At 58.4% G+C, this 26,832-nt stretch overlaps 2 protein-coding genes across 5 annotated transcripts; both read left to right on the top strand.

The window, feature by feature from the left end:
• Positions 1-503: 503 nt before the first annotated feature.
• On the top strand, positions 504-6,098 carry MEN1 (menin 1). 4 transcript variants are annotated; one of them, XM_032879405.1, is made up of 10 exons: positions 504-614; positions 991-1,451; positions 2,357-2,565; positions 2,749-2,877; positions 3,187-3,227; positions 3,307-3,394; positions 4,084-4,220; positions 4,593-4,728; positions 5,119-5,283; positions 5,488-6,098. In XM_032879405.1, the coding sequence occupies exons 2-10, from the start codon at positions 1,007-1,009 to the stop codon at positions 5,968-5,970; spliced, it is 1,833 nt and encodes a 610-aa protein (XP_032735296.1). In that variant the 5' UTR covers positions 504-614; positions 991-1,006; the 3' UTR covers positions 5,971-6,098. The 4 variants fall into 4 exon arrangements, with proteins under 4 accessions (XP_032735296.1, XP_032735295.1, XP_032735298.1 ...); XM_032879404.1 differs by having other exon boundaries at positions 541-602; XM_032879407.1 differs by having other exon boundaries at positions 580-705.
• Positions 6,099-7,141: 1,043 nt separating this feature from the next.
• On the top strand, positions 7,142-19,752 carry MAP4K2 (mitogen-activated protein kinase kinase kinase kinase 2). The gene is made up of 33 exons (XM_032879398.1): positions 7,142-7,307; positions 7,431-7,488; positions 7,694-7,784; positions 7,879-7,943; positions 8,250-8,305; positions 8,654-8,701; positions 8,789-8,831; positions 9,231-9,303; positions 9,385-9,516; positions 9,598-9,660; positions 10,021-10,102; positions 10,191-10,298; positions 10,690-10,768; positions 11,497-11,555; positions 12,049-12,092; positions 12,176-12,214; positions 12,309-12,342; positions 12,469-12,577; positions 12,657-12,745; positions 12,826-12,867; positions 12,965-13,049; positions 13,151-13,230; positions 13,318-13,378; positions 13,462-13,579; positions 16,935-16,993; positions 17,074-17,177; positions 17,261-17,438; positions 18,361-18,429; positions 18,564-18,650; positions 18,907-18,977; positions 19,085-19,140; positions 19,246-19,355; positions 19,389-19,752. The coding sequence occupies exons 1-32, from the start codon at positions 7,212-7,214 to the stop codon at positions 19,331-19,333; spliced, it is 2,466 nt and encodes an 821-aa protein (XP_032735289.1). The 5' UTR covers positions 7,142-7,211; the 3' UTR covers positions 19,334-19,355; positions 19,389-19,752.
• Positions 19,753-26,832: the final 7,080 nt, after the last annotated feature.

The following is a 26,832-nucleotide window of genomic DNA, read 5'->3' as shown; positions in this document are numbered from 1 at the left end:
AGAAGGCAGAGGCTTTAACCCACTGAGCCACCCAGGCGACCCTGTAATGATTCTTTAAATGTTCCTCTTTGCGCATATATTAAACTTCCTGAAGAACAGAACTAGGGAAGAACTGCTAGATACAGTAGACACATTTACATATTAATGGATACGGATAAATACCCAACTCAAGGGTTTGAAGGCACTTACGGAACCCTGCAGTGTTTAAAAGTACCCGTGTTCCTCACATCTTGACGACATGTGACAGCCGAAGCCAGAGGCAGCCTGAAGAATGCCTGCGTCACTCCCTGGACTACATCTCCCACAATCTACCGCGCTTCCACGGCCTACCTGGAGGGCGTGAAATGGAGTGACCAATCCCGGAGGATCTCAGGAAGGTGGCGCAGCCTCCACTCCTCACCTACTGCTCGGGAGCCCAGAGCTGCGGGACTACCACTCCCATCAGCCACCGCGGATTGTCGGGCCGGCCACCATTTCAAGACGCGGCAGGGACAGGAGAGGGCCCGGGACTTCACTTCCCGGCAGGCGGTGCGGCCCAAGGGGCGGAACTCCATTTCCCAGCAGGCTCCAGGCGGCGGGCGCCGTGGTGCCTTGTGTGGGATGTAAGCGCGGAGGTGGGCGCGGGGGACCCAGGCCAGGACTCTCCTTGGGATTTGGGGGGCTTGGCCTAAGGGCGTGTTCAGGACGGACTCTAGGTGCCCGGGGGTGCGGTCGTAGAGAGGGGGCGGGGCGGCCAGGGAGGGTTCCCCAGCGGAGTCCTAGGGGCGCACCCCCGTCGGGGCCGCGGCTCCTGGGGTTGTGGGGGACGAGGAGGCCCTTACAGCCTCGGCTGAGGGGTCTTCCACGGAAGAGGGGGAACAAACGAGCGGAGGGCCGGGGGGCAGGAAAGCAAGAGAATGTAGGGAATGGGGGTGTAGAACCTTAGCTGAGCCTGGGAGGGGGCTCCCCGGTCGTACCCGCCCGACCCTCCCTCCTCCGACTCGCCCGCAGGCCGAGGCCCGCCGCCATGGGGCTGAAGGCCGCCCAGAAGACGCTGTTCCCGCTGCGCTCCATCGACGACGTGGTGCGGCTGTTCGCTGCCGAGTTGGGCCGAGAGGAACCGGACCTGGTGCTCCTGTCCTTGGTACTGGGCTTCGTGGAGCATTTCCTTGCTGTCAACCGCGTCATCCCCACCAATGTGCCCGAGCTCACCTTCCAGCCCAGCCCCGCGCCCGACCCACCTGGCGGGCTTACCTACTTCCCTGTGGCTGACCTGTCCATCATCGCTGCGCTGTATGCCCGCTTCACCGCCCAGATCCGTGGCGCCGTCGACCTGTCTCTCTACCCGCGAGAGGGGGGTGTCTCCAGCAGAGAACTGGTGAAGAAGGTCTCCGATGTCATCTGGAACAGCCTCAGCCGCTCCTACTTCAAGGATCGGGCCCACATCCAATCCCTCTTCAGCTTCATCACAGGTTGGAGCCTGACAGGTGGCAAAGGGCGAGAATCCTGTCTCACCTGGGAACCTTGGCCCACCTCTTCACAACCCTGTCCGGTTTGCAGAGCCCATTAAGACCTGTAAGCCTTGTGAAGTGGGGCAAGTGTTATTACCCTCTTTGCAGCAAGGGAAACTGAAGCCCAGAGAAGGGAAGTGATAATGCCTAAGGCACAGAATGGCCTGCACCCCACTCACTTGACTCTGCCTCCTCAGTATCCCCCATCCCCGCCCTTGAGCAGCTACAGGAGTCCCTCAGCCCAGTATGAGGCACTGAAGGCAGGAGCAGATTTGGGGAGTGAGGAGCCATAAACCGGCTACATTTGAGACACTTACATGAAAGTCAGTAGATGAGGGAGGGGCTTCACGTCAAGGAGCATAAGACTCGGGGCTTGCAAAGAACTTTCTTCTTTGCTCCAAGCCCAGTAGACTGGCAATCAGGTCCTGGAGTGCCACGTTGAGAAGGAATCTGAGGCCGCTTCTGCGCCTAGCAGGAAAAGAGTACAGAGAGAAATTAGGAGTATCTACTAATGGGTGTATGAATAAGGAGTGTTGGCCAGAGGGTCCCGTTTTTGCCGTCCCTGTTATAACCTAACAGGCACAATAAAGCAATTATAATGTGGTTGCAGAGAAAGAGAAGGGACAGGGTCAAAGGCTGGGTGGAGCTGCGGGAAAGCTGAGAAGGTCTTCTGCAGCACGTCAAGGGGGAGGGAGAGGCTTCGAACACAAAGGAGGAAAGGGATTGAGAACGGATGGGCAGGAGCATCTCAGGTTTGGGCACAGGCTTGGAGGTGAGCATGGGAGGAAGCATGGCCCATCACGACCTGGCCCCTTCCCCTAGGTCAGAGCTCAGAGGACCCTCTTGCATTCCCTTCCCTTCCACAGGCACTAAACTGGACAGCTCTGGTGTGGCCTTTGCCGTGGTGGGGGCCTGCCAGGCTCTGGGTCTCCGAGATGTCCACCTGGCCCTGTCCGAGGACCACGCCTGGGTAGTGTTTGGGCCCAACGGAGAACAGACAGCTGAGGTCACTTGGCATGGCAAGGGCAATGAAGATCGCAGGGGCCAGACGGTCAACGCGGGTGTGGCTGAGCGGGTACTGCCCCTCCCCCCACTTGGTGCACTTGGTACTCTTCTCTCCTAGCCCAAGCCACCTCCCCTCTTCCTGGCATCACCTCCATATGCCAAGAAGGGGGGGAATCCCCTTTTCCTGGCGGTCATTTTCTGGAGCAGGCCCAGGTGGGCCATCCTGAGACATCTGGTCTTGTGCTTTCCCAAGAGCTGGCTGTACCTGAAAGGCTCATACTTGCGCTGTGACCGCAAGATGGAGGTGGCGTTCATGGTGTGTGCCATCAACCCTTCCATCGACCTGCACACCGACTCCCTGGAGCTGCTGCAGCTCCAGCAGGTGAGGGGTGCCTGGGGAACCCCGGGTGGGGGCACTTCCCTTCCTGAGCTGCAGCTTCCCCTTCTGGAACACAGGTTGATCATTCTCTGCCTGGCCTTTCCCAGGGCTCTTGGGAACGGTAGAACTGGGATGTGAAAGGGCTCGGACTCCCGGAAGGGGCTGGTTCCTCAATTCTGGCCCCACCCACCTGGTGGGAGGTCCCTGCTGCTGCCAAACTCCCATCTGCCTGGGAGACTGAGACCCTCCTCCCCTCCCCCTCATGCCTCTCTCTCTCTCTCTCTCTCTCTCTTCTTCGCTCCCCACCCCCAGAAGCTGCTCTGGCTGCTCTATGACTTGGGACATCTGGAAAGGTCAGTAGGGGAAAGTGGCCAGGCTGGGCCTCCGAGCGGGTGGCTGGGAGGCAGCCTGGACTCAATGACCCTTTCCCAGGTACCCCATGGCACTGGGGAACCTGGCAGATCTGGAGGAACTGGAGCCCACCCCTGGCCGGCCAGACCCACTCACCCTCTACCACAAGGTGGGGACATCTCAGGAGGGTACAGAAGGGAGGCCCAACAGTGGCTCGGTCCCATTCTGTTTGGGGACGGGGAGGGGGCAGGTGAGAAGAGAGGAACTTGATGTGTATCGAGGGGTATCGCCCATCCGTGTCCCATTTAGTATTTGCCCTGCATGTATTGAGGGCACGGAGGGCTGTCTGAGGGGTGTTCTGTGTTCCCCAGCGTGGGAGGGCTGGGGTCTGAATTTGTCCCTTCAGCCCTGCTTTTTCTGCTGCCTGTTATTGTCCTAGAGTATAACAGAGGTCACCTGTAGCGGGATCCCTGGGAAGGGGTTGTTTAACTCTGTGGGGGTGGGGGAGTAGGAGGGACATTGGGCCGGGCTTATAAGCCTTTGGTGTTTGTGTAGGAGTGTGTCTGAAAGCCCAGGAAATGGATGCGTCCTGAGCTTGGAGAATGGGTCCCTTCCCTTTCCTAGCCCTTGTTCTCTGGGGGTCTCTGCCCCCTGCAATGTGGTTCAGTCCTCAACAGGTAGCCCCCTGCAGAGCCTGGGCAGGAGCACTTGGCAGAGAGGATAGAGGGGGGTGGGGCGAGATCAGAGGCGGGACTCTCTGGGATCTGCCCACTGCGCCTCATGGGTGTGAAGGAATGGGATTTTTGCCATCCACGGCCACTGGGCCTGTGCCCTGAGGTCCCTCCGCTCTGTCCTCAGGGCATTGCCTCAGCCAAGACCTACTACCGGGATGAGCACATCTACCCCTACATGTACCTGGCTGGCTACCACTGTCGCAACCGCAATGTGCGCGAAGCCCTCCAGGCCTGGGCTGACACGGCCACTGTCATCCAGGAGTGAGGATCCCCCTGCCAGGGCCTCAGGCCGGCTGACCTTCCCCTTCTACCTAATTTCCAACCACCCTCATCCAGGCGTGAGGCCTGGATCCCCAGCCCTACCCCTTCTCCCTCCAGTCCCCAGGCAGCCAAAGCCACCATCACCCAGGAGGCTGGGACCCCTTGATGAGGGCTTCACACCTTTCCCTGGCTCCCATGGCCTCCCAGTTTGCAACCAATGCCATCCAGCGGGAGAACTTGTACCCCCTGCCCCATGCTCCCCACACCGCTTACTCAGACCCATGATTTCCAAGGGAAGACCCCATCCGCTCACCAGGTCCCTGGGGGTCCCTGCCATGGCCCAGACCCCACAGTGCCCTACTGCTCTCACAGCTACAACTACTGCCGTGAAGACGAGGAGATCTACAAGGAGTTCTTTGAAGTAGCCAATGATGTCATCCCCAACTTGCTGAAGGAGGCAGCCAGCCTGCTGGAGGCCGGCGAGGAGCGGCCAGGGGAGCAGACCCAGGTGAAGAGCTGGAGGGGCAGCCTGTGTTCACCTTGCGGGCCTTCCCGCCCCCCAGCAGAGCTCCCTGTCCCTGGCCACAGGGACTGCTGCGTGGGACTGGGCCTGCTGGGGGAAGGTGGCCCCGCGTGGAGAGCTACATTCTATCTGCTGTAGGGGGTCCCTGGCCTGGTTTTGAGGGAGCTGAGGATATTTTAGGGGTTACTACTCTGTGCCTGCAGGGAAAGGGTGTGGAAGCCCATCTCTCTCATGGTCAGTGCCCCTCATTCAGTTGGGGGGGGTGGGGTATAGGTAAGAGATGGCTTCTGCCTTCCCCCAAGTCCTGGCTAAGGACTGGTTTTACAAAAGGAAGGAGATTCTGAAAGATCTAAGACATATTTTCCCCTTGCCCAGGGTGCCCAGAGCCAGGGTTCTGCCCTCCAGGACCCGGAGTGCTTTGCCCACCTGCTGCGGTTCTATGACGGCATCTGCAAGTGGGAAGAGGGCAGCCCCACGCCAGTGCTGCACGTGGGCTGGGCCACTTTCCTCGTGCAGTCCCTAGGCCGGTTCGAGGGACAGGTGAGGCGCAGCTGTGCAGGCCTGCGGGGGAGGCTAGGGGGTGATGGCGGCTGGCGAGGCAGAACCTTTGTGGTCCTGAAGAGGGTTGGCTTGTCCCCTTTGGGTGTAGGTAGGACTGAGGCCCTGGGACGCGCGGCCGGAGGCTGGTCCTGGGCTTCCAGCCACAGGCCTGCAGCCTGGCCTCCACTTTCTCTCCTTGGCCAGGTACGGCAGAAGGTGCGCATCGTGAGTCGGGAGGCCGAGGCGGCGGAGGCGGAGGAGCTTTGGGGCGAGGAAGCCCGGGAAGGACGGCGGCGAGGCCCGCGACGTGAGTCCAAGCCCGAGGAGCCACCGCCGCCTAAGAAGCCCGCGCTGGATAAGGTCCCGGGCGGAGGCCAGGGGTCGATGTCAGGACCCCCTCGGAAGCCTCCAGGGACGGTCCCCGGCACCGCCCGCGGCCCGGAAGGAGGCAGCACGGCTCCGGCGCCAGCGCCTGCGGCGTCACCACCGCCCGAGGGCCCGGTGCTCACTTTCCAGAGCGAGAAGATGAAAGGCATGAAGGAGCTGCTGGTGGCCACCAAGATCAACTCGAGCGCCATCAAGCTGCAGCTCACGGCGCAGTCGCAAGTGCAGATGAAGAAGCAGAAGGTGTCTACACCTAGCGACTACACTCTTTCCTTCCTCAAGCGCCAGCGCAAGGGCCTCTGAACTACCTGCCGGCCCTTGCAGTGGGGGGACAAGGGCACTCGGTCCCGATGGAGGAGGGACCACCCCCGTCACCCCCACCCGGCCCTCGAGCCCAAGCCCCGCCCCCGGGCCAAGGGGGCCTGAGCCCCTCCTCCAGGCCCCCCCACCCCTGCTGCAACTTGCGGGAGGGCAGACCACTCCCCGGCTCTGCTGGTCATTGGAATGTAGATCGCATCCCCCCGGAATCCCAGCCGGCCGAGGGAAACCTCACTTGGAGCTCCATCATTAATCTTTAAAGGTCCAAGCACTGGAAACAAGCCCCACCTCAGAACCGAGGCTCTAACCCTGGGCCAGACCCGGGCTGCTCACGGTTGCTCCCGGCCTGTGGGGCCAAGGTTTCGCCCTACACCCCAGAAGCACAGGTCCCGCCTCCAACTCGGGAACCTGGGACTCCGCTCGGCCCGTAGGAGTACAATTCGGCACTTCAGATTTCCATCCCTTGGGAATCCAAGCCCCCGACCCCAAAGAACTTAAACTTTCAGAGTTTGGAAATCCTAGCTTCTTCCCTTCTCTGCCCTGCGAGTCTGGGACACGAAACGCAGTCTCCGGCCTGTGAATCCTGAGCCCCGCCCCCTTCCTGACCAAACTGGCCCCAGATCAGAGCAGACCTCTTTCCGACCCTCTGGGAACCTCCCCGAGGTCCAGCCCGTCTCAGGGGACTCCGGAGGAAATCTGCAGGGGTTTGCGAGTGGGTGAGGGGAGCCTGATCTCTTCCTGTTTTGTACATAGATTTATTTTTCAGTTCAAGGAAGATGAATACATTTTGTAAAAAAAAAAAAAAAAAAAGTACACGTCCGTGTTTCATCGGGGAAATTGCGGGAGGGGCGGGCGGGACAAGGAAGGGGTGTCCCCTCTTCCCTCTGCCTTCTGGCCTTCGGGCTCCCCACCTGTACGGCGCAGGGAACCGGTGGCCGGCCGAAGGGCCTCTGCCGGGTCTGCTCCGCCCGGCCTCGGGGCTTCCCCTCCCGGCAAGGGCCTGTCCCGCGGGCGCCTCCTCCCGGCCGGGCGGCGGGGCATTTTCCGCCCACCCCCACCCCTTCTGGCCCCGCCCCTGGCCCGGGCCCCGCCTCCGCGGCCTCGGAGACACCCGCGCCCGCCCCGGCGGTCCTGCCCCGCCCCACCCCGCCCCGCGCCGCCCCGCGCCGGCTCCGCGGCTCCGCAGCTCACGACTGCCCGCCCGCCGGCCCGCCCGGCGCCGGGCAATGGCGCTGCTGCGGGACGTGTCGCTGCAGGATCCACGGGACCGCTTCGAGCTGCTGCAGCGCGTGGGGGCCGGGACCTATGGCGACGTCTACAAGGTGCGCCAGGCGGCCGGACGGGCGGATGAGCGGCGGGGAGGGTGCCGGCTCTGCGCCCTACCGCGCTTCCAGCCCCCAGCCCCGCCCCCTCCTCATCCCGCTTCACCTCCTCCGCCCCCGCAGGCCCGCGACACGGTCACGTCCGAACTGGCCGCGGTCAAGATAGTCAAGCTAGACCCAGGTGAGGGCCCGGGGCCAGGGCCTCTGCGCTGGAGGGAGGGCGGAGCGCCGGGAGGGCGCTGAGAGTTGATCCCCTGAGAGGCAGGCCCCAGGAGGTACTGTCGCTTGGGATCTTTCTGGCCCAGATGTGCCCATTTTGCAGATGGGGGCACTGAGTTAGAGCAATCCCTAGGCGCCTCCTCCCCATGATGCCCTGTTCTCCCCAGGGGACGACACCAGCTCCCTCCAGCAGGAAATCACCATCCTGCGTGAGTGCCGTCACCCCAACGTGGTGGCCTATATTGGCAGCTACCTTAGGTGAGGCTGCTTTATCCCCTTGCCTACCCCCAGGCAGCCCCCATGTGGCTCTGCTGTGTGCCCACCCCAGTTCTGTGCCCCCCCCGCCCCCCAGGAATGACCGCTTGTGGATCTGCATGGAGTTCTGCGGAGGGGGGTCCCTGCAGGAGATTTACCACGGTGAGGACCAGGACTCCAGGCCCCAGAGGGCCACAGCCTTTTCCCAGCCCGCCCTTCCCCAGCATGGGGCAGGAGAGGAGAGCTGGAGTCCCCGACTCGGGCCCTTCTCCACTCCTCACTGGCTGTGTGACCTTGAGAGAAACGGTGTCCTTCTCTGGGCTCTGTATCCCAGGCTGTGCAGGGAGGGGATGTGGTTAACATCTATTTTACCTGGCAGTGCCTGCTGCTTTCCCCCACAAGGGGTGGCCTGGGAAGGTCAGCATGTTCTCCAGACCTCCATGCCAGCCTTCACCCATTCCATTCCAGCCACCGGGCCCCTGGAGGAACGGCAGATTGCCTATGTCTGCCGAGAGGCACTGAAGGTAGCTGGGCCCCTAAGGCTGTTCACACCCCCAGTACCCAGGAGCTGTGGGCAGGGAGCCCAGCTGGCCTGGCCTGTGTGTGTGTGTGTGTGTGTGTGTGTGTGTGTGTTGGGGGTTGAGTGGAGTGGCTCAGGCAGAGCTGGCCTGAGGGGCTGTGGGTCCTGGCGGGGAAGGGGCCCCAGCCCTGTTGCCGGAAGCAGCACATTTCCCTCTTGGCTCAGTCACTTCCTGTTTGGGGAGAGGGGAGGAGGAAGCTGCTTGGGTGGGGGGCCCCAGTTGAGAGAGGGGGCTCAGGAAAGGGGGGATAGTCCTGGGTGGCTGCTTTCAGGAGCTTCTCTTTGTCCCCAGGGCCTGCACCACTTGCATTCTCAGGGGAAGATCCACAGAGACATCAAGGTAGGGGTCCCGCCAAGGGCATCCTGGGAGGGCAGGGGGAGGCTCTCGGGGGCACCAGACGGGATTCTCTCTCCTCCATTCCCACAGGGAGCCAATCTTCTCCTCACCCTCCAGGGAGATGTCAAGCTGGGTCAGTACCCCGGGGACACAATCAGGGTGAGGTTTCTCTGGAAGCCTGTGGAGTCTTAAGGTCTGCATTGGAGGGCTGGGTGTCCTTGAGCGAGTCACTTCACCGCTTAACCCTCAGCTTCCCCGATGAGAACATGGAACCGCCCTCCTTCCCCGCTAGCGGTTGGATGTGGTTGGGTCTGTATGGAGTCTAACCTGGGACTCCACACTTGGTCAGGGATAGAAGGTGGTTGACCCCTCCTGGAGGGGGCCCTGGCCTCGACTTGGATGTGTGGCAGTTGCTGCTGAACCTGGGCCGCCTGCTCTCTGAACCCTTTAGGTGCATTCCGAGCCTCAGCCCAGGAGGTGGGTGGGGAGCAGTAGCCAGAGGGCAGGTGGGAACAGCTCTTTGTCCCTGCAGCCGACTTTGGGGTGTCAGGCGAGCTGACGGCGTCCGTGGCTAAGAGGAGGTCTTTCATTGGGACTCCATACTGGTGAGGCTGTGCCTTTGGCTGAGGGGGTGGGGGGGGCACAGATCAGGCACTTGGCCATCCCATCTGTGACCCCCTCTTTAGGATGGCCCCAGAGGTGGCCGCCGTGGAACGCAAAGGAGGCTACAATGAGCTCTGTGACGTCTGGGCCCTGGGCATCACCGCCATCGAGCTGGGCGAGCTGCAGCCCCCTCTCTTCCATCTACACCCCATGAGGTCTGCTGAACACTGACCTTCCCCCTTGCCTGACCTCCAGGGCCCTGCAGACCTTGTCCCCTGACCTCGTGCTCTCCACAGGGCCCTGATGCTTATGTCGAAGAGTAGCTTCCAGCCGCCCAGGCTGAGAGACAAGACGCGCTGGTGAGGGCCCACGTCCCCTGCCGGGGCCTCCTTTCCAGCAGTCTCCACGGGGGCGGAGGACCTTCTGCCAACTCCCAGGGTGCAACTTGGGGAGCTCTGTGCTCTCAGCCTTTGTGGACTGTCTGTGGGCAGGGCGCGCCCCTGCCCCTGGGTGCGGGGGACCCGGTGTGGGCAGGGAGGGAGAGCACATGGTTAATGACCAAGGAGCCACCCGGTCACAACAGCGATATCGCTCCGGCTGGCTGCCCTTGGCCTCAGTCTGGCCCCTTCCTGGAGCAGACTCCCTGCTTTGGAGCTGGCAGGATGCCCCACATGAGGGCTAACTTGGGTCTGGGGGTGGGGGGCTCTTGTGCCCACTAGGACCCAGAATTTCCACCACTTCCTCAAACTGGCCTTGACCAAGAACCCCAAGAAGAGGCCAACAGCAGAGAAGCTTCTGCAGGTGGGAGATGGGGGCAGGGCAGGGGCCGAGGGGTTGGCAAGCAGGGCCCTAGAGGCCAGGAACCAACCTGTGCCGCCCCCCCCTCCAGCACCCGTTCACAACCCAGCACCTCCCTCGGGCTCTCCTCACACAGCTGTTGGACAAAGCCAATGACCCACACCTGGGAACCCCTTCGCCAGAGGACTGTGACCTAGAGGTAAGTGAGGGGAGCTGAAGAATGGATCTTGGCCTGGGCAGATGAGAAGCAATGCAGAGGCGGTCTGGGTCAGGTTCCTTTGACTTGCGTATTTCCAGCACTGGGAGCCTTCCTCCAGGGGCACCCACCCATTAGAAATCTTCCCTGGGCTCATCTTGCCCCCCAGGACCCCCCATTTGATAAATTCCTGATCTTGGCTCAGGCTGACCTGACCCTGGCTAAGCTCTCTTCTGGTCTCTGTGTGATCTTTAGCCAGTTATTTGCTTCTTTGTGCTGGTTTTCTCATCCTGAATCTTATGATCATCTCAGAGGGTTGTTGTGAAAACCAAATGTGGGTAAAGCACTTCGAGCGAGTGCCAGGTGCGTGTCAACTGTCTGTGTTCTTTCCTAGACTTATGACATGTTTCCAGACACCATTCACTCTCGGGGGCAGCACGGCCCGGCCGAGAGGACCCCCTCGGAGATCCAGTGTGAGTCTGCTCAGGAGGTTACGTATGGGGGTGGGGGAGGTTAGTGGGGTTGTGTGTGCGGATCTGGTGGGGGGCTGTGTGGATGGACTTGGCTGGGGGCTATGTAGGGGATCCAGTGGGGGGGGCTTATGTGGATCCGGGGGGGCTATGTGTATCTGGTGGGGGCTGGTGGATCCAGTGGGGGGCTGTGCAGGGGGACTTTGGGGGGAATCCAGTGGGGGACACATGTTGGGGTTTGGTGGGGGGAGCTGTGGGGCGTTTTGGTGGGGGCTGTATATATGGACTTGGTGGGGGGTGCTGTGTGTGCGGATGTGGATTTGGTGGGGGCTTATGTGTTTGGAAATAGTTGGGGGCGTGTGGACTTGATGGGGTACCGACTGGATTTGGGGAGAGGCTGTATGTAGATTGGGGGGCTGTGTGTGGATCTGGTGGGAGGTTGTGGGGGGATCTGGTGGGGGGACTGTGTGGGTAGATCTGGTGGGGGGACTGTGGTAGCGGACCGGTGGGAGGCTGTGGGGGGTGATCCGGTGGGAGGGCTGTGTGTATGGATTTGGTAGGGAACTGTGTGTGTGTGGATTTGGTGGGGGACTGTGGGATCTGGTGGGGAGCCGTGTGCATAGACCTGGTGGGGGGTGCTGTGGTAGGGAATCTGGTGGGGGGCTGTGTGTGGGCATGAGAGTCATTAGGGAGACTACCTTGCTAACTCGCATACCCTGGGCCCCCCCCAGTTCACCAAGTGAAATTTGGTGCCCCACGAAGGAAGGAAACAGACCCACTAAACGAGCCGGTGAGGGGGGCCGGTGGTGAGGGAGGGGCCGTGAGTCCGGGTGGCGTGGGAGGAGCTGGGCTAGAGGTTGAGCGCCTTAGATCCTCTTCAGTGACACTGAAGGGGGTTGGGGGGTGCTCCTTCTGGGCACCGTGATCACACCTCTCTAAAAAGCAGGCCTATCACGAGCCCGCACCCCACCCCACCCGCTCAGCGTGGTTCTCTTTGGTGTTCTGTGTCTGCACCCAGTCATCTGACCCACCACCTCTGGGTCCCCTTCTCTGGTCCCTTTTTCTGCTGCTTCTCTCTCCCCTTCTCTTGCCTTTTGTCTGTCCTCCTCTTTCATAGTTTCTTTGCCCCTCCTTGTCTCTCGATCACAGCTCTCTTGCCTGTACCATGTCGTTTTCCATCTGTTTGTCTGTCCTCTCTCTCCCACAGTCTCTCGATCACCCTCTCATGTTGCTTCTCTTCTCTCTGCTTCCCTTTTGGCCTTTCTGACTTGGTTTCCCCGCAGTGGGAGGAGGAGTGGACGCTGCTGGGAAAGGAGGAGCTGAGTGGGTGAGTAAGGGAGAGGGAAGCTACAGGGGAGGGGTGGGGGCAGCCAAAGAGGTTGACCTCTGACCTCATCCCCTCCTGCCCAGGAGCCTGCTACAGTCCGTCGAGGAGGCCCTAGAGGAAAGGTGAAGTACTGAGTCGGAAGGTGGGGGGCGGGCAGCTGGATCTGGGGCCCCATGACATCTCATACTTCATGTCCCCCTGTTTTGTCCCCCACAGGAGCCTGACCATCCGGCCAGCCTCAGAACTCCAGGTATGGTGTGGAGGGGAGTTGGAGCTGGGGGTGGGGGTTGGGGGCTGCAAAGGGTGCAGGTGGGGTGAGACCAGGTTACGGGGAACCTGCTGACAGCCAGGCTCGGTCCCCTGACTCTCCTCTCAGGAGCTGGACTCCCCAGACGATACCACAGGAACCATCAAGCGGGCCCCGTTCTTGGGGCCATCCCCTGCTGAGCCTCCAGCCGAAGAAGACCCTCTCTCCAGTCCCCTGGGTGAGTCCAGTCTTGGGGGACCAGGAGGCCAGCTCGGGTAGGGCTGGAGCTGGAATTCACAGCCGGTCTGTGCCTGCAGGAACCCCACCTCCACCGCCCCCAGGCCCTAATAGCCCCCCGCTGCTCCCCACTGCCTGGGCCACCATGAAGCACAGGGAGGATCCTGAGGTGAGACGGTGCTCCAGAGGGGCTGGGAAGATGGGAGGCTGGGGTGCCCCCTCGGCCCTGACTTGGTCCCTCCCTTCCAGAGATCATTGTGCCACGGGCTCCCCCCAACCCCCAAGGTGCACGTAAGTGTCCTGCAGCCCTGCCTGCCCGCTACCCACCTCCCACCCACCTCCTGACTCCCCCAGCTCTGTCTTCACCAGCTTCTTGCCTTCTCTCCAGATGGGCGCCTGCTTCTCCAAGGTCTTCAATGGCTGCCCCCTGCGGATCCACGCTGCTGTCACCTGGGTTCACCCTGTCACCCGGGGTAGGCCGGGGCCGGGAGGAAGCGGAAGCCCAGGAATCCCCCAGCCTGGGCCAAGGGTGGGGGACAGACCCCTGACCCCAGACCCCATCCCCACCCCGCAGACCAGTTCCTGGTGGTGGGGGCCGAGGAAGGCATCTACACCCTCAACCTGCATGAATTACATGAGGACACGCTGGAGAAGGTGAGGCCCGGCTAGCTTTGGAGGGGGGAGGGCCCTGGGAGGCTGGGGTACCGACTCCCCGTCCACCCATCGCTCTGTGGCCTCCAGCTGATTTCGCAGCGCTGCACCTGGCTCTACTGTGTGAATAACGTGCTGCTGTCGCTCTCAGGTACGGGCTGGGGCCGCCAGGGGCTGGGGCCCGCCCCCCCGCACCCCGCGCTCTCTGAGCCCCTCTCTCCCTCTCTCCGGCAGGGAAATCCACGCACATCTGGGCCCATGACCTCCCCGGCCTGTTTGAGCAGCGAAGACTCCAGCAACAGGTTCCCCTCTCCATCCCCACCAACCGCCTCACGCAGCGCATCATCCCCAGGTCAGGACCCTCCCCCGCCACGAGGAGCCTGGATGATGCAGTGGGGCAGGAAAGGGGGGAGGTGGAGGGGCAGAGCTGGGGTTGGACTATGGCCTTGCATGGGACTGGGCTTGTGACCTCACAGGTCGCTCTGCCTGTCAGAGCCTTAGTAGCCCCCATCCCGGGCCCCTGGGTCCCCAGGCCGGTTTGGAAGCAGGGAGACCCTGGTGAGGCAGCTATGGTCGTTAGGGTACCAGGAAATGCTTAGCAAGCACTTGCTGTAGGTGTGTGCCTAAGCTGGGCTTAGAGACAGCAAATCACATGTGTCCTTAACGGTCAGTACCTGGCCGGGCAGGGAACCAGGGAGAGCTGGGAGGGGCACAGAGGCCTCTGGGAGGGCAGCCACCCGAGGCCATTGGATTAGCAGGTACACAGCAGGCTTCTGTGCAGATGAATTTGGGAATGGCATTCCAGGCAGGAGAAGAGCACCAGAGAATTCTTGTGGGGGATCTGGGGAGTTGTTTGGACAGAGGGAGGAGGGCAGAGCAGCCTGAGGGGGAGACACATGGGTGTCAGAGCCCTTCCTTTGATGCCAGGCCCAGGATCTGGGTTTTGTTCAACCGGCAGCAGCACGGGGAGCGTTTTAGAAAGATCTCTCGGTATCAATCGGGACTCTTCCCGTTGCCAGCGATGCGAGTCATTGACATAAGCAGAAAAGGGGATTTAGTGGCCCATGTAACTGCAAGGTCAGGAGTAGAGTTAGCTTCAGGCCCAGCTGGATCCAGGCTTAAACGGCTTCATCAGGAATCTGCCTGCATCTCTTGGCTCTGCTTTCCTCTATCCGCTTCCTTCTCAGGTAGGCTTTCCTGTCCAGGGAGGCAGGCCCGCCCGACCAGCGTTGCCTTAGCTAACAGTTCTGTGGTACTAGAACCTTGGCTTCCAAGGGATTCCCACAAAGTCCATGGGTCTAGCTTAGGTCCCTGCCCACTCTGAGCCTGTCCCTGTGGCCACGGCATGAGGAGCTCAGGGGGTGGGGGACAGGCCTGGGTCATGTGCCCTGTCCTAGAGCTGGGGGTCAAGAGAGACAGATGAAGACTAGAGGCATCTGCTAGCTGGCTGTGCTGACAGTGGTCATGGCTTGAGCCATGTTCAGGAAGCAGAGTTGACCGGATCTGGGGCCTGACCGGAGTGAGCAAGAGGGAGAAGGGAGGGACTGGGGGACCTCAGGGGAGCAGATGTGTTTTGTGAGGTGTCCAGGGATGTCCAAGGTCAGTACCTTAGACGTGTCTGGGGCCCTCTGTGAACTAGTGTCCCTCGTATTCTCTGGACTTGTCACGAGAGACAGACAACAAACAATCAACATAAAAAGGGTATTCTGTGATGATGTGCAGAGGGGGAAATGGTACGTAAAGCAAGGGGAGAAGGAGAAATAGAAGGGGTGGAGCCTGGATTGTGTTCAAACAAGGTGGTCAGGAAGGATCTGGCTGACCTGTGCTGTTTGAGTAAAGACTTAGAGCAAGCCTTGTTGATATCTGGGGTGGGCGGGGGGAGCGTTCCAGGGGGCAAGGACGGCCAGTGCAAAGGATCTGGGGCAGGAACAGGCTTGGCCTATTTGACGAACAGCAAGGAGCCTGGTGTAGCCAGATGGATGGAGTGCAGGGAAGGTGATCTGGGAGGGCCCTGTAGCCACAGTGAGGCCTTTGACTTTGACTCAGAGCAGCCCGAGGGCTGCTGCAGAAGAGTGACGTGGACTGAGGTTTTCTGAGGTTCATGGACCAGGGATCCCTGTAGCCGCTGTGTTGAAAATAGACTGACGGTGTGAAGGGAAAGCAGGGAAACCGGTCAGGAGGTTCTTGGAATCATCAGGTGGGAGGCGATGGTGGCATGGGTCAGGGTAGTAGTGAAGGAGATAAAAAGCGGCTGAATTCTGGTTTTCTTTTGCAAGTTGAATCAGCAGGATTTCCTGACAGTTAGTGGGTGGGAGAGAAAGAGTCTAGGATGACTCCGGGGTTTTCGGCCTGGGCCGCAGGAAGGATAGAGCTGTCATCAGATGTGGGTGGGTCAGAATCCAGTGTCGTCGCATCGAGTCTGAGACGTGCAAGCAGGACCTCCGGTGGCTGTGTGCCAGCTGTGCCTGGATTCAAGGAGGGGTCCGCGCTGTGGGCTTGGATGTTGCCCTGCTCAAGGGGGATGGTGGGAGCTGGTGGGGGCGGCGAGAGAGGTCAGGCTGGTGGCTACCCCGGCTGGGGAGCTGTGGGCCCAGGCCCTTCCTGCAACGGCCTCACTCACATACCACATCTGGAGCCCTGCGGCCCTGGGGCTTCCTGAACTCAGTTCCCGAGCAAACCTCTGCTTTGTCCCAGGACCTGCAGGAAACGGGCCCATTAGGGCCCCAGCTTGGGTGTGTGTTTGGAAAGTCACAGAGTCGTGGTGTCCCTTTTGCACCTTAAAATCAGAGAGGCAGAATTGTTTGGAAAAAAAAAAAACAAAAACAGATACAAAAATATATGCCTCTATCCCGTCCAGAGGCCAGTTGGGACAGAGAGCGGCAGGAGCAAAGGGAGAGAGGAGACAGGGGGGCAGATGGCCTGGGTCGCTGGGAGGCCGAGGCAGGCCTCCAGACGTGTAACCCTGTTCCCCAGAGAAGGAATCGGACTCTGGAGACCCCCTGAGGGCTTGGGGGGCGGCCAATAACCAAAGCAAGGACAATACCTACTCTCCCCCTGCTGAGGCGGCCAAGGTAGTTGAGCCACCCTCCGCTGGCCCCCTGTGGCATCCCTTCAGCCGAGGCCAAGGCGGTTTGTTTGTGGTTTTCTTGCAAGTCTTAATCCCCTTGGGCCCGCCTGCCCTTCTGTGACGTGTGACATGTGGCAGGCCGAGGCGGGGTGGTGCTCTGACGGGCCTCACGGGGGCTGGAGCCGCCATCCGCTCCTGCCCTCTCCCTGCCCTTGCTTCTCCATTCACGGCCGCTTTTAGATCTTGCCTTCACCTCAGAAGGATTTTCAGTGACTGACAGTGGGCAGGAAAGTAATTATTCAGATTGGAAAATGCTAGCCCTGCTTGAGTGCGTGCAGCGCACTGGGCTCTGCTGGAAGCCCTTCTCCTCCCTGTGGGGTCGGTGCCACAGTGACCCCCGTTCTCCAGATGAGGAAGTTGAGGCAGGGACAGGTTAAGCGAGCTGCCCAAAGTGACACAGGTGAAGGGACTTCTGTGCCCAGACCCCTGCGCTGCAGGCTGTGAAGGTGGGTGCTGGAGCCTCAGTCTCTCCCCACCTCCCCATCAGGCAGGGAAGGGGATAGTGCCCATCTCAAGGCTCAGGGGGGCCTTGACCTTGGATGGCGCCCATGACCCACGCCCTGGTCGTCACCCCCTGCAGGCGCTTTGCCCTGTCCGCCAAGATTCCAGACACCAAAGGCTGCCTGCAGTGTCGTGTGGGTAAGAGCCAGGCTTTGGGGGGCTGGGGGGAGCCGAGGTCACAGGCACGTCCCGGTCCCCATCGCTGGCCTCTCTTGCAGTGCGGAACCCCTACACGGGCAGCACCTTCCTGCTGGCCGCCCTGCCCGCCAGCCTGCTCCTGCTGCAGTGGTACGAGCCGCTGCAGAAGTTCCTGCTGCTGAAGGTACGCGACGGGGGTGGCGGCGGGGAGGGCTGTGGCCGGGAGAGGGGGAGAAATGGAGACCTGAGCACCGCTGCTGCCCCCAGAACTTTTCCAGCCCCCTGCCCAGCCCAGCAGGGATGCTGGAACCCCTGGTGCTGGACGGGAAGGAGCTGCCGCAGGTGTGCGTGGGGGCAGAGGGCCCGGAGGGGCCTGGCTGCCGAGTCCTCTTCCACGTCCTGCCCCTGGAGGCTGGTCTGACTCCTGATGTCCTCATACCCCCTGGTGAGCTGGAGGGCAGTGTGTGTGTGTGGGGGGGAGAGATGGGCAGTGGAGGGTTAGGGATTGGCTTCACAGCAGCTTAGGGTCCCGCGGAGAGCCTGGAGGCCCAGAGCTCCCAGTGCCCCTCCAGCCGGGCTTCTTTAAAAGGTTTCATGAGGGGTGCCTGGGTGGCTCAGTGGGTTAAAGCCTCTGCCTTTGGCTCAGGTCATGATCCCAGGGCTCTCTGCTCAGCGGGGAGCCTGCTTCCCCCTCTCTCTGCCTACCTCTCTGCCTACTTGTGATCTCTGTCAAATAAATAAATAAAATCTTGGTTTAAAAAATAAATAAATAAATAAAAGGTTTCATGAGACCTCAGGCTTGGCAGCTGAGAAAAGCCTGTCAAGACCGGTAGGGGCCGTGGGGACAGAACCAGACTGGGCAAGGCGGGCACCAGAGGCCTTCATTTTGAGCAGGGGAAGCAGGACACTGGGTTGGGACGGCTCAGGGGAGCAGAGGGGGTGGCCGTGGGTCAGGAAGGACAGGAGCACTGGACTGAGGCCTAGTTGTACCCCCAGCCAGGGGCCTCCCACACAGGCCTTCATTCTTAATCCTCACGATGGCCCTGCAAGGCCTGTGTTTTGCACGAGGGAGCTGAGAATGCGAGTGTGACCGCTCAGAGACATGGGGTCACATAGTGGCAGAGTCGCACTCCTCCCGGCTCCAAAAACCCTGGCCTCCCCGGCTTCCTGGGACGCCCCTCTGCCTCTCTACGTGCCCGCAGGCGGGTCACTCAGCAACTCTGAATCTCAGTTCCCCACACTGGCCCGTGTGGGCATCTGTCAGACTGCTGTGGGGTTGGAATGTGCTTGTGGGGACAGCTGGCCGTCTGGTGGGCCCAAGTGAAGCTGGAGGCTCAGCCGGGCGCGTCTCCCTTGTCTGCCTGCAGAGGGCCTCCCGGGCACCGCCCAGCAGGTGATCCAGGTGGACAGGGACACAGTGCTAGTCTGCTTTGACCGTGAGTGCCCCCGAGGTCAGGGCTGGGGGCAGTGGAGGGGCCGTGGGGAGGCTGAGGGAAGCCACGTGAGTAAGGGTCCGCCTCCCCAGAAGGGGACCACCCCATTCGCACCCACCAGCCCTCTCCCTGTATAGGCTGCGTGAGGATTGTCGACCTGCTGGGTGAGCCCACGGCCGCACTGGCGCCTGTGCTGACCTTTGACTTCCCCATCGAGACTGTGGGTGAGTGAGCGGGATGCGGGTGGGGCCAGGAAGGTCCCTAGCCTGGAGCACGGACTGTGGCCCCTCAGGGGCCGGGGGTGGGCAGTTGGATGAGGGGGCAGGCCCCAGCCCCTCTCAAGAGCCACACGGCTCACCTAACATCTGCAAGAACCTCTGTGGCCCAGACCTGGGCCCAGGGTGTGACTGGGGCGGGGGTCGCGGGGTGGGGGGCGTCCTCAGAGCTGGTGCAGGCCTGAAGCAGCCCGATGCCTCCTAGTGTGTCTGCAAGACAGCGTGCTGGCCTTCTGGAGTCATGGGATGCAAGGCCGTAGTCTGGACACCAACGAGGTGAGTGGAACTCAGGACCCTGGCTGCCCCCACAACCCCACACCCTGTTGGCCCCCCCCTTAGGAGAGGACCTGCTGGGGTGGCCTCAGTGCCTCTTTTCTTCCCAGGTGACCCAGGAGATCACAGACGAGACAAGGATCTTCCGGGTGCTCGGGGCCCACAGGTAGGACACGGTGCCCCGACTCCCTTTCGGATGCGCCTGCGGCCGGATGGACGTGCCCACAGGTCTTCCCTGCCTTGCTCACATCCGGTTCTCTCTCGCCTCCAGAGATATCATCCTCGAGAGCATTCCCACCGACAACCCAGGGGCTCACAGCAACCTCTACATCCTCACCGGCCATCAGAGCAGCTACTGAGGGGGCGGGTCTGGACTTGCCATCCCCCCACCCTGCCCCCAGGCCTTAGCTGCAGTCCGTTTAGGCCGAGGGCCCTCTCCCCTGTCAGAGGAGCCCAGGCTGTGCTGGCCTGAAGGGCAGAAATAATCCTGAGAAGAGTTTTGGGATTACGGAGGGGAGTGGAGGGGAGGCCACCCCAGGCCCCCCCACAAAACTGGACCAGAGGAAGCTGCTGTCCCCTCCCCCTCCCCTGTGCGCAGCTGGGGGGCCCTGCAGCAAGGGCCCTGGGAAGGGTGGGGGCAGGCCCAGGCGACCCATTCCATTTTGTTCCACATTTCCTTTCCATTCTTCCTGCCAAGAGCCTGCCCCCTGCACCCTGTCCTGGGGAACATGGTATTTAAAAGAGAGACTATATTGGTATTAAAGCTGGTTTGATTTTACTCCACTGATCCCTCTTTGTCGGGGGGTTTGGGGGGAGCTGAGCCCACGGTCTCATCTCCCTCCTCCTCTCCTCCCTCCCTCCAGCTCATCTCTCTGTGGCACCAGAAAAGGGGGGCCACCCATGGGGGAGCCAGGCAGAGCTGATGGAGAGGCCAGTGTCCCCAAAAGGCATCTCAGGGGTACTGCCTTCCCAGACTCCCCTGCTCAGCATGAGCCCTCGGCTTTGAAGTGTGAGGCCAGGAATCATGCAGGTGGGATGAGGCCCCTGAACGAAGGGATTCTCAGCCAGGGCACCCCTGCCCCACCCGGGATCTCACCAGGCAGCCAGGGCCTGGGAAGGGCCAGCCACTCATTGCTCTATAGACACAGCCTGCTATGAGCTGTATCCCTTGCCCATGCCTGGGGCTACCTCCCTGCCCCCAGCTGTTGCCCAGGTATCAGTGTGTTCCATCAGGCGGGCTGCAGAGTACGGGCACCATCAGCAGGCTAGACTCTGGGAAGATCAGCCTGTGTCCGTTTCACCAGTACTCCCAGACGGCCTCCTGAGTGCCAGACCCTGGGATGTGGACCAGCTCCCAGCGAAGGCAGCGATCCTTGCCGGAGCCTGCATCTCGAGGGTACGTCTGTCTGCCCATGGCTGACCTTGGGCTTTGCATTGTCATTCTCGCACTTTTTCCTCTTAGAGGGCTCCATATCCTCAGGCCAGGGCGCCCCACCCCGCCATTGCACTGACCGGGCTGCTCTCGACTGCTGGAGCCTCCGGGAAGGTGAGGCCAAAGAGGCAGGATGGCCGCTAGCCTTGAAGGAGAGGTCAGGTGCCCACACAGGACCGTGGCTGCCTAGGGTAGGAAGACCCTGGGTTTGGGAAAGAGCTTGAGCAAAGGCCCAGTGGTCAGGTCTCCAGTGTGGCCCAGTTATCTTCTGGTATTCCAGGCAAGTGTTTGAATTAAGAATTTCTCTCCACCCGGTGGGTTGCTGGTATTTGATAAATGGATGCATGGGGCAGCTTACGTGAAGAGCCTGCAGCAGCCCAGTCCCCACTGCCCCTGCCAAGGGCTCCGGGCCATCCCAGGTTGTCGTATCGTCCCCTTGTCCACCCTCCTGCAGAGCCCCGACTGCTCTGACTCGTCGGGTTTTTTGGCTGAAATAGATTGTCAGACCGGGAGGGAGACAGAGCTGTACATGGGCAAGCACAACTGCCCTCTCCCTGAGACCCGAAGGAGGGTAACGGGCACCTCCCAAGTTCTGACGGTCTGCGCCTGCCGGGAGGATGTCTGATGGGCCAAATGGTGGAGGGACGTGATAGATAGATCCCTACCTTCCCATTTTCCACATTTCTTGGTGGAGGTGTGGGACCGAGTTGAGGAGTGCCAGGGGTGGAGAGGTGAGCTCCCACTCAGCAGGGGCACCTGACCCTCACCCCAGGTGCCTCTCCAGAACGCCTCTCCACCACCCCACCCTACCCCCCCCCACCCCCCGCAACAAAGCAGCAGCCAGCAAAGAGCGCCACCTTGTGGCAGGTTTCCCCAGCCTGTGGCTGCCACCAGGGTCTGCAAAGGGGGTTTGGGGAAGTCTCTAGTGTAACATGCCAAAAAGTGGGAGGTCGGGGCTGGGGGGGGGGGAACCAAGGGCTTCTGATAAAGTAGTCGCTGGCAGCACAGGCTGGCCACAAGCCAAAGAAAGGCCAGGAGGCTAGGAATTTGCACTGAAAAGACTAAAAGTGTTATTTTATTTATGTATTTTTAAAGTAGGTTGCCTTTGTGCGTGGCACACTATTTAAAAAAAAAAATAGACACAATGAACTAGGTCTCAGTTACTTCGGAATGCTTGTGGAAGTGTTTAAGCAGTTCCGTATGATTTACTCTCCCCCCCCCCCCTTCTATACGTGCAGTAACATTATTCCACACGCTGTTCTGCTCTTACCCTTTTAAAGTCTGTCCTGGAGAGCTTTCCATCATCGGTGCCGCCCACCTTTGTCGTTTTCACGGCCAGGGGCGCTCCACCGTATAGCTCTGCCGCGACTCCTGTTCAACTAATTGCGATTAGATCCCTGCTGATGTAACTGTGTTGCTACGACTCTGAGATTACGAGGGACACTGCAATAAATATCCTTGTGCAATAAATGCCATGCCCGTGCCACCTTGCACCTTTGAGCATCCTGTAAGGTGACTTTCCAGAAGTGGCATGGCTGGGTCAGGGCGGCGGTGTCTGTTCTTGTGAGAACAAGAGGATGGGTGAAGCCTCGGAGATGGGGCAGCTCAGCCTCTTGGAGCCATTCTGTGGGCAAGTGGAAGACGCACCGGGGAACTGGCTCATAGCCAAGTGAGGGTCAGAGGTCAAGGCACAGCCCAAATATGCACTTCAGAGTGGGGAGGGCCTGGCCGTCCTCCTGCAGCATCCTAGTGAAGGGTCAGTCGCTGAGCTGTGTTTTCCCTATAGAGCAAATGCTAAGTCGGCCTGCAGGGCCACAGGGAGGATTGAAAATACCGTAAAATACACAGAATGCCACAACACAGAGGAGCCTCCGAGATCGAATAGCAAACTCAAACAACTAATTGCATGAAACTCCACACAGTACGGTCGCATTTTCAAAAGCTCAAAAAACCAGCAAAAGGAAACCATTTCTTGTCTGGTGAGACAGGCACATGGGCTACAACTCTTTTCGATCAGGGAAAGAAAAAGTACAAAATTCAAGATGATGGTCTCAGACGAGTAGAAGCACGATGGAGGAAGGACCCCAGGAGTTTGCAAGGATTTGGGTCCAATCTTGGTTCTCAGGTTGGGAGATGGGTTGTTGGGCATTCGATGTATGTTGGTTGCTAACTCAGACAAGGTGCCAAATGTCCTTTTGTATGTATCAAAAAATTATATGATAAAATGTATGTTTAAATATAATCATTCAAGGAGTGCCTGGGTGGCTCAGTGGGTTGGGCCTCTGCTTTCGGCTCAGGTCGTGATCTCGGGGTCCTGGGATTGAGGCTCTCTGCTCAGTGGGGAACCTGCTTCCCCTCCCCTCTGCCTGCCTCTCTGCCTACTTGTGATCTCTCTCTCTGTGTCAAATAAATAAATAAAATCTTAAAAATATATATAGTCACTCAAAAAATAATCAAAATACAAAACCTTGTAATGGGTTAAAAAACAGACAAAAAGCCAAGATAATCCTTTCCTGGATTATAATAATCAGTGTTGTGAGTAGAACTATGGGCAGATCGCTCTCTCTCTCCAGTTTCCTCTATTGTTTCTTAAAACAGCTTTATTGAGGGACGCCTGGCTGACTCAGTCACAGGAGCACGCAACTCTTGATTTCAGGGTTGTGAGTTTGAGCCCCATGTTGGGTGTAGAGATTACTTAAATATAAAAGCGATGCCTGGGTGGCTCAATCAGTGAAGGGGCTGCCTTCGACTCAGGTCATAGACCCAGAGTCACTGGATCGAGCCCTGCATCAGGCTCTTTGCTCAGCGGGGAGCCTGCTTCTCCCTCTGCCTGCTGCTCCTTCTGCCTGCTGCTCCCCCTACTTGTGTGCTCCCCCCCCCCCAGAAAATCTTAAAAATCTTTTTAAAAATCTTAAAAAAAGGGGGCGCCTGGGTGGCTCAGTGGGTTAAAGCCTCTGCCTTCGGCTCAGGTCGTGATCCCGGGGTCCTGGGACCGAGCCCCGCATCTGGCTCTCTGCTCAGCAGGGAGCCTGCTTCCCTTCCTCTCTCTCTGCCTGCCTCTCTGCCTACTTGTGATCTCTGTCTGTCAAATAAATAAATAAATAATCTTAAAATTTAAAAATAAAAATCTTAAAAATAAAAAAAGATTACGTTAAAAAAAAGATCTTAAAGGGGCACTTGGATGCCGTAGTTGGTTAAGCGTTTGACTTTTGGTTTTGGCTTAGGTTGTGATCTCAGGTTTGTGAGATTGAATCCTGGGTCCAGTCAGGCTCCGCACTCATCTGGGAATCTGCTTGAGATTCTCTCTCTCTGCTCCTTACCTCTGTGCACGTGCACACTCTCTCTCTTTCCCAGAAACAAAGCTTTCAAAAAAAAAAAAAAAGAAATCTTAAAAGCCAGCTTTATTGAGGGAAAATTGGTATCCGATATACCGCATGAATTGAAAAAGTACTATCTGATAAGGACACATGTATACACCTGGGAAACCACCACCACCCCATTTCCCCCGCACCTTTGGAACCCTGCCCTCCTCATCGTATCCACTGAACTGCTTTCCATCACTATAGATGAATTTGCATTTTTCAGAATGTATATAAATACGATCGTACAGTATACGCTTTTTTCTCTGCCTCTTTGACTAAGCAAATTATCTGAGATTCACCTGTGTTGTTCGCCCATGTCGTTGCATTCATAACCGTTCTTTACCATTTCCAAGTATAAGTCTGTTATTTCACAGACGTCCCATAGTCTGTTTGGCTAGTCACCTGATGGACGTTTGGGCTATTTCCGGTTTGGGACCATTACAAATAAAACTGCTGTGAGCATCACGTATGTGTCTGTGCCTTGTGCGTGGACATATCCTTTCATTTCTCTTGGGTAAATACTTTGGAATACAAGGGCTGGATCATGCGGTGAAACGTGGTTGAATTTTTTAAGAAACTGTGAAACTGTTCCAGAGCGGTTGTACCATTTTCATTTGGCATTCCCACCAGCAAGGCAGGAGAGTTCTAACCTCGCCACTGCCTCGGCAACACTCAGTATGGTCGACCTGGGTTCATTTTAGCCCCCCGAACAGATGTGTAGTGGAACCTCACAGTGGTTTGCATTTGCATTTCCTTCATGACTGACGAGCATTTTCCCACGCGTCTTTACCATCTGTACAACTTCTTTGGAAAAGAGTGTTCTGGGCACCTGTCTGGCTCGGTCAGTGGAGCGTGTGGCTCTTGATCTCAGGGTTGTGAGTCTGAGCCCCACGCTGGGTGTCACGATTACTTAAAAGAAGAAAGAAGGGACGCTAGGGTGGCTCAGCCGTTAAGCGTCTGCCTTCAGCTTAGGTCATGATCCAGGGTCCTGGGATCGAGCCCTGCATGAGGCTCCCTGCTCTACAGGGAGGCTGCGTCTCCCTTTGGCTGCCTCGCTCCCTGCTTATGTGCTCTTATGAGTGCTCTCTCTCTCGGGCATATAAATTTAAAAAATCTGCATAAAAACGTGAGGTTGGGGGCGCCTGGGTGGCTCAGGGGGTTAAAGCCTCTGCCTTCGGCTCAGGTCATGATTCCAGGGTCCTGGAATCAAGCCCTGCATCAGGCTCTCTGCTCAGCTGGGGGCCTGCTTCCTCCTCTCTCTCTGCCTGGCTCTCGGCCTACATGTGATCTCTGTCTGTCCAATAAATAAATAAAAATCTTAAAAAAAAAAAAGTGAGGTTGTCATCTTGCTGAGTTTCGAGAGTCTGTAAAGTCCTTCATCAGATACGTGATTTGCACTTACCTATTATCCTGTTATTTCTAATCTGTGTACCTAAGTCACAAATTCCACTACTTCCGTCTCCATGGTTCAAATTACCTTTAACAGGAAGTGGTAAATAAACATACTTTTCCAGGAAAAACAAAATTATGAAAAGTTCTTAGTGCACAGTGGACCCTTTGCTCCATGGTAGACGCTACTCCTGATTCATGTAATGGAAGCACAGGTGGGGCTCTCCAAAGTGTGGACGCGGAGGCAAACAGCCAGGGACCAGCTCCTTCTGTAGTGTCAGCTAGCACATGATACTACTAATCAGTCTTGCCAGCAGCTGGGGGTTCTGAACTATCAGAGGGAGTTAAAAGACGGTAAATGCCAAAGATCAGTAGGAAGGGCTGGGACTTTGTACCTTTTACATTCCAACGCCAATTCTCTGCCACCAATCGGATGTCCTACAATTCGATTCAATTCTGACATGAACTACCCTGAGTTGGTGAAGACCCCATAGGTGAAGGAATTCAGCCTTAAGTCCTGGGTCTCCAGGTTACTCCCACACTTTTGTCCAACCCGGCTGCAAATTCAGGGTTCCCACAATGGCCCTTCAGGCTCAGAAAGTTGCCAGGATGACACACACAACTCGGGGAAGCACTGCATTTATGATCGCTGTTTTATTATAGAGAACACGAATGACTAGCGAGAGGAAGAAATGCAGTGAGGCCTGGAAGGGTCCTGAATCCAGAAGCTTATGCTGTCCCTGCAGAATGAGGGTGTGTACCACGTCCTGCCACATCAGTCAGTTTGCCAGCCCAGAAGCTTACCAAACATCATTGTTCCGAGTTTCATTTTGTTAAAAAAAAAAAAAAATGATTTTATTTATTTAGATGAAAGAAAACAGAGAGCATGAGCGGGGGTAAGGGGCAGAGGGAAGGGGAGAAGCAGACTCTCCTGCTGAGCAGGGAGCCCGATGCAGGGGCTCCCTGGACCCTGAGATCCTGAAGCTATCCCAGGGCTCTCAGAGATGGCAATGAGTTACCTGTTAGCTTAGACTCAGTCATGGTCCAAAGGGGCTTGTTATGAATAAGGAAGGAAGGTCTTATCACTCAGGAAATCCTAAGGGTTTTTGAAGCTCTGTGCCAGGATCTTGGGACAAAGACAAGTTATATTGTTTTTTTATTGTACTGCAGCCTTGTAGAAAATCAGGAGGCATCTGTGTCGGAAATCTGCATGTAGTTCTTGCCCCTGTAGCTCAAGAAGTATCCTAGACAAAGCAACAGTGCTCTCTGATCTCACTGAATCAGCACAGTACCCTGTAGAGGCAGTGTCCATGTCTGCGCTCTGCAGAAAAAGAAACTGAGGCATGGAGAGATTCAATTACTTCCCTAGTTGCTAGCTGGTGGATGGCTGGCCTGGGTCTGTAAGGCTCCAACTTGCCTCAAAACTGGGAAGAGTCAGGGGCACCTGGGTGGCTCAGTGGGTTAAGCCTCTGCCTTCGGCTCGGGTCATGATCCCAGGGTGCTGGGATCGAGCCCCGCATCGGGCTCTCTGCTCAGCAGGGAGCCTGCTTCTCCCTCTCTCTTTGCCTGCCTCTCTGCCTCCTTGTGATCTCTGTCTGTCAAATAAATAAAATCTTTAAAAAAAAAAAAAACTGGGAAGAGTCAGCCTGAGGGCCCTCAGCCAGAAAGTGGCATG

The sequence above is a fragment of the Lontra canadensis genome, unplaced genomic scaffold, assembly GCF_010015895.1.
Source record: "Lontra canadensis isolate GAN:19392208 unplaced genomic scaffold, GSC_riverotter_1.0 scaffold66, whole genome shotgun sequence".
Lineage (NCBI taxonomy): Eukaryota > Metazoa > Chordata > Mammalia > Carnivora > Mustelidae > Lontra > Lontra canadensis.
The sequence above is the reverse complement of the archived record's forward strand: the minus strand, read 5'-3'. Positions and strand labels throughout refer to the sequence as shown.

Coding starts and splice junctions, on each gene's coding strand:
- MAP4K2 (XM_032879398.1), top strand. CDS start 7,212: ATGGCGCTGCTGCGGGACGTGTCGCTGCAGGATCCACGGGACCGCTTC. Junction 13,231..13,317: donor ATGAGGACACGCTGGAGAAG/GTGAGGCCCGGC, acceptor TGTGGCCTCCAG/CTGATTTCGCAGCGCTGCAC. Junction 17,439..18,360: donor TGATGTCCTCATACCCCCTG/GTGAGCTGGAGG, acceptor GTCTGCCTGCAG/AGGGCCTCCCGGGCACCGCC.
- MEN1 (XM_032879404.1), top strand. Junction 3,395..4,083: donor CACTCACCCTCTACCACAAG/GTGGGGACATCT, acceptor CTCTGTCCTCAG/GGCATTGCCTCAGCCAAGAC. Junction 4,729..5,118: donor GGCCAGGGGAGCAGACCCAG/GTGAAGAGCTGG, acceptor CCCCTTGCCCAG/GGTGCCCAGAGCCAGGGTTC.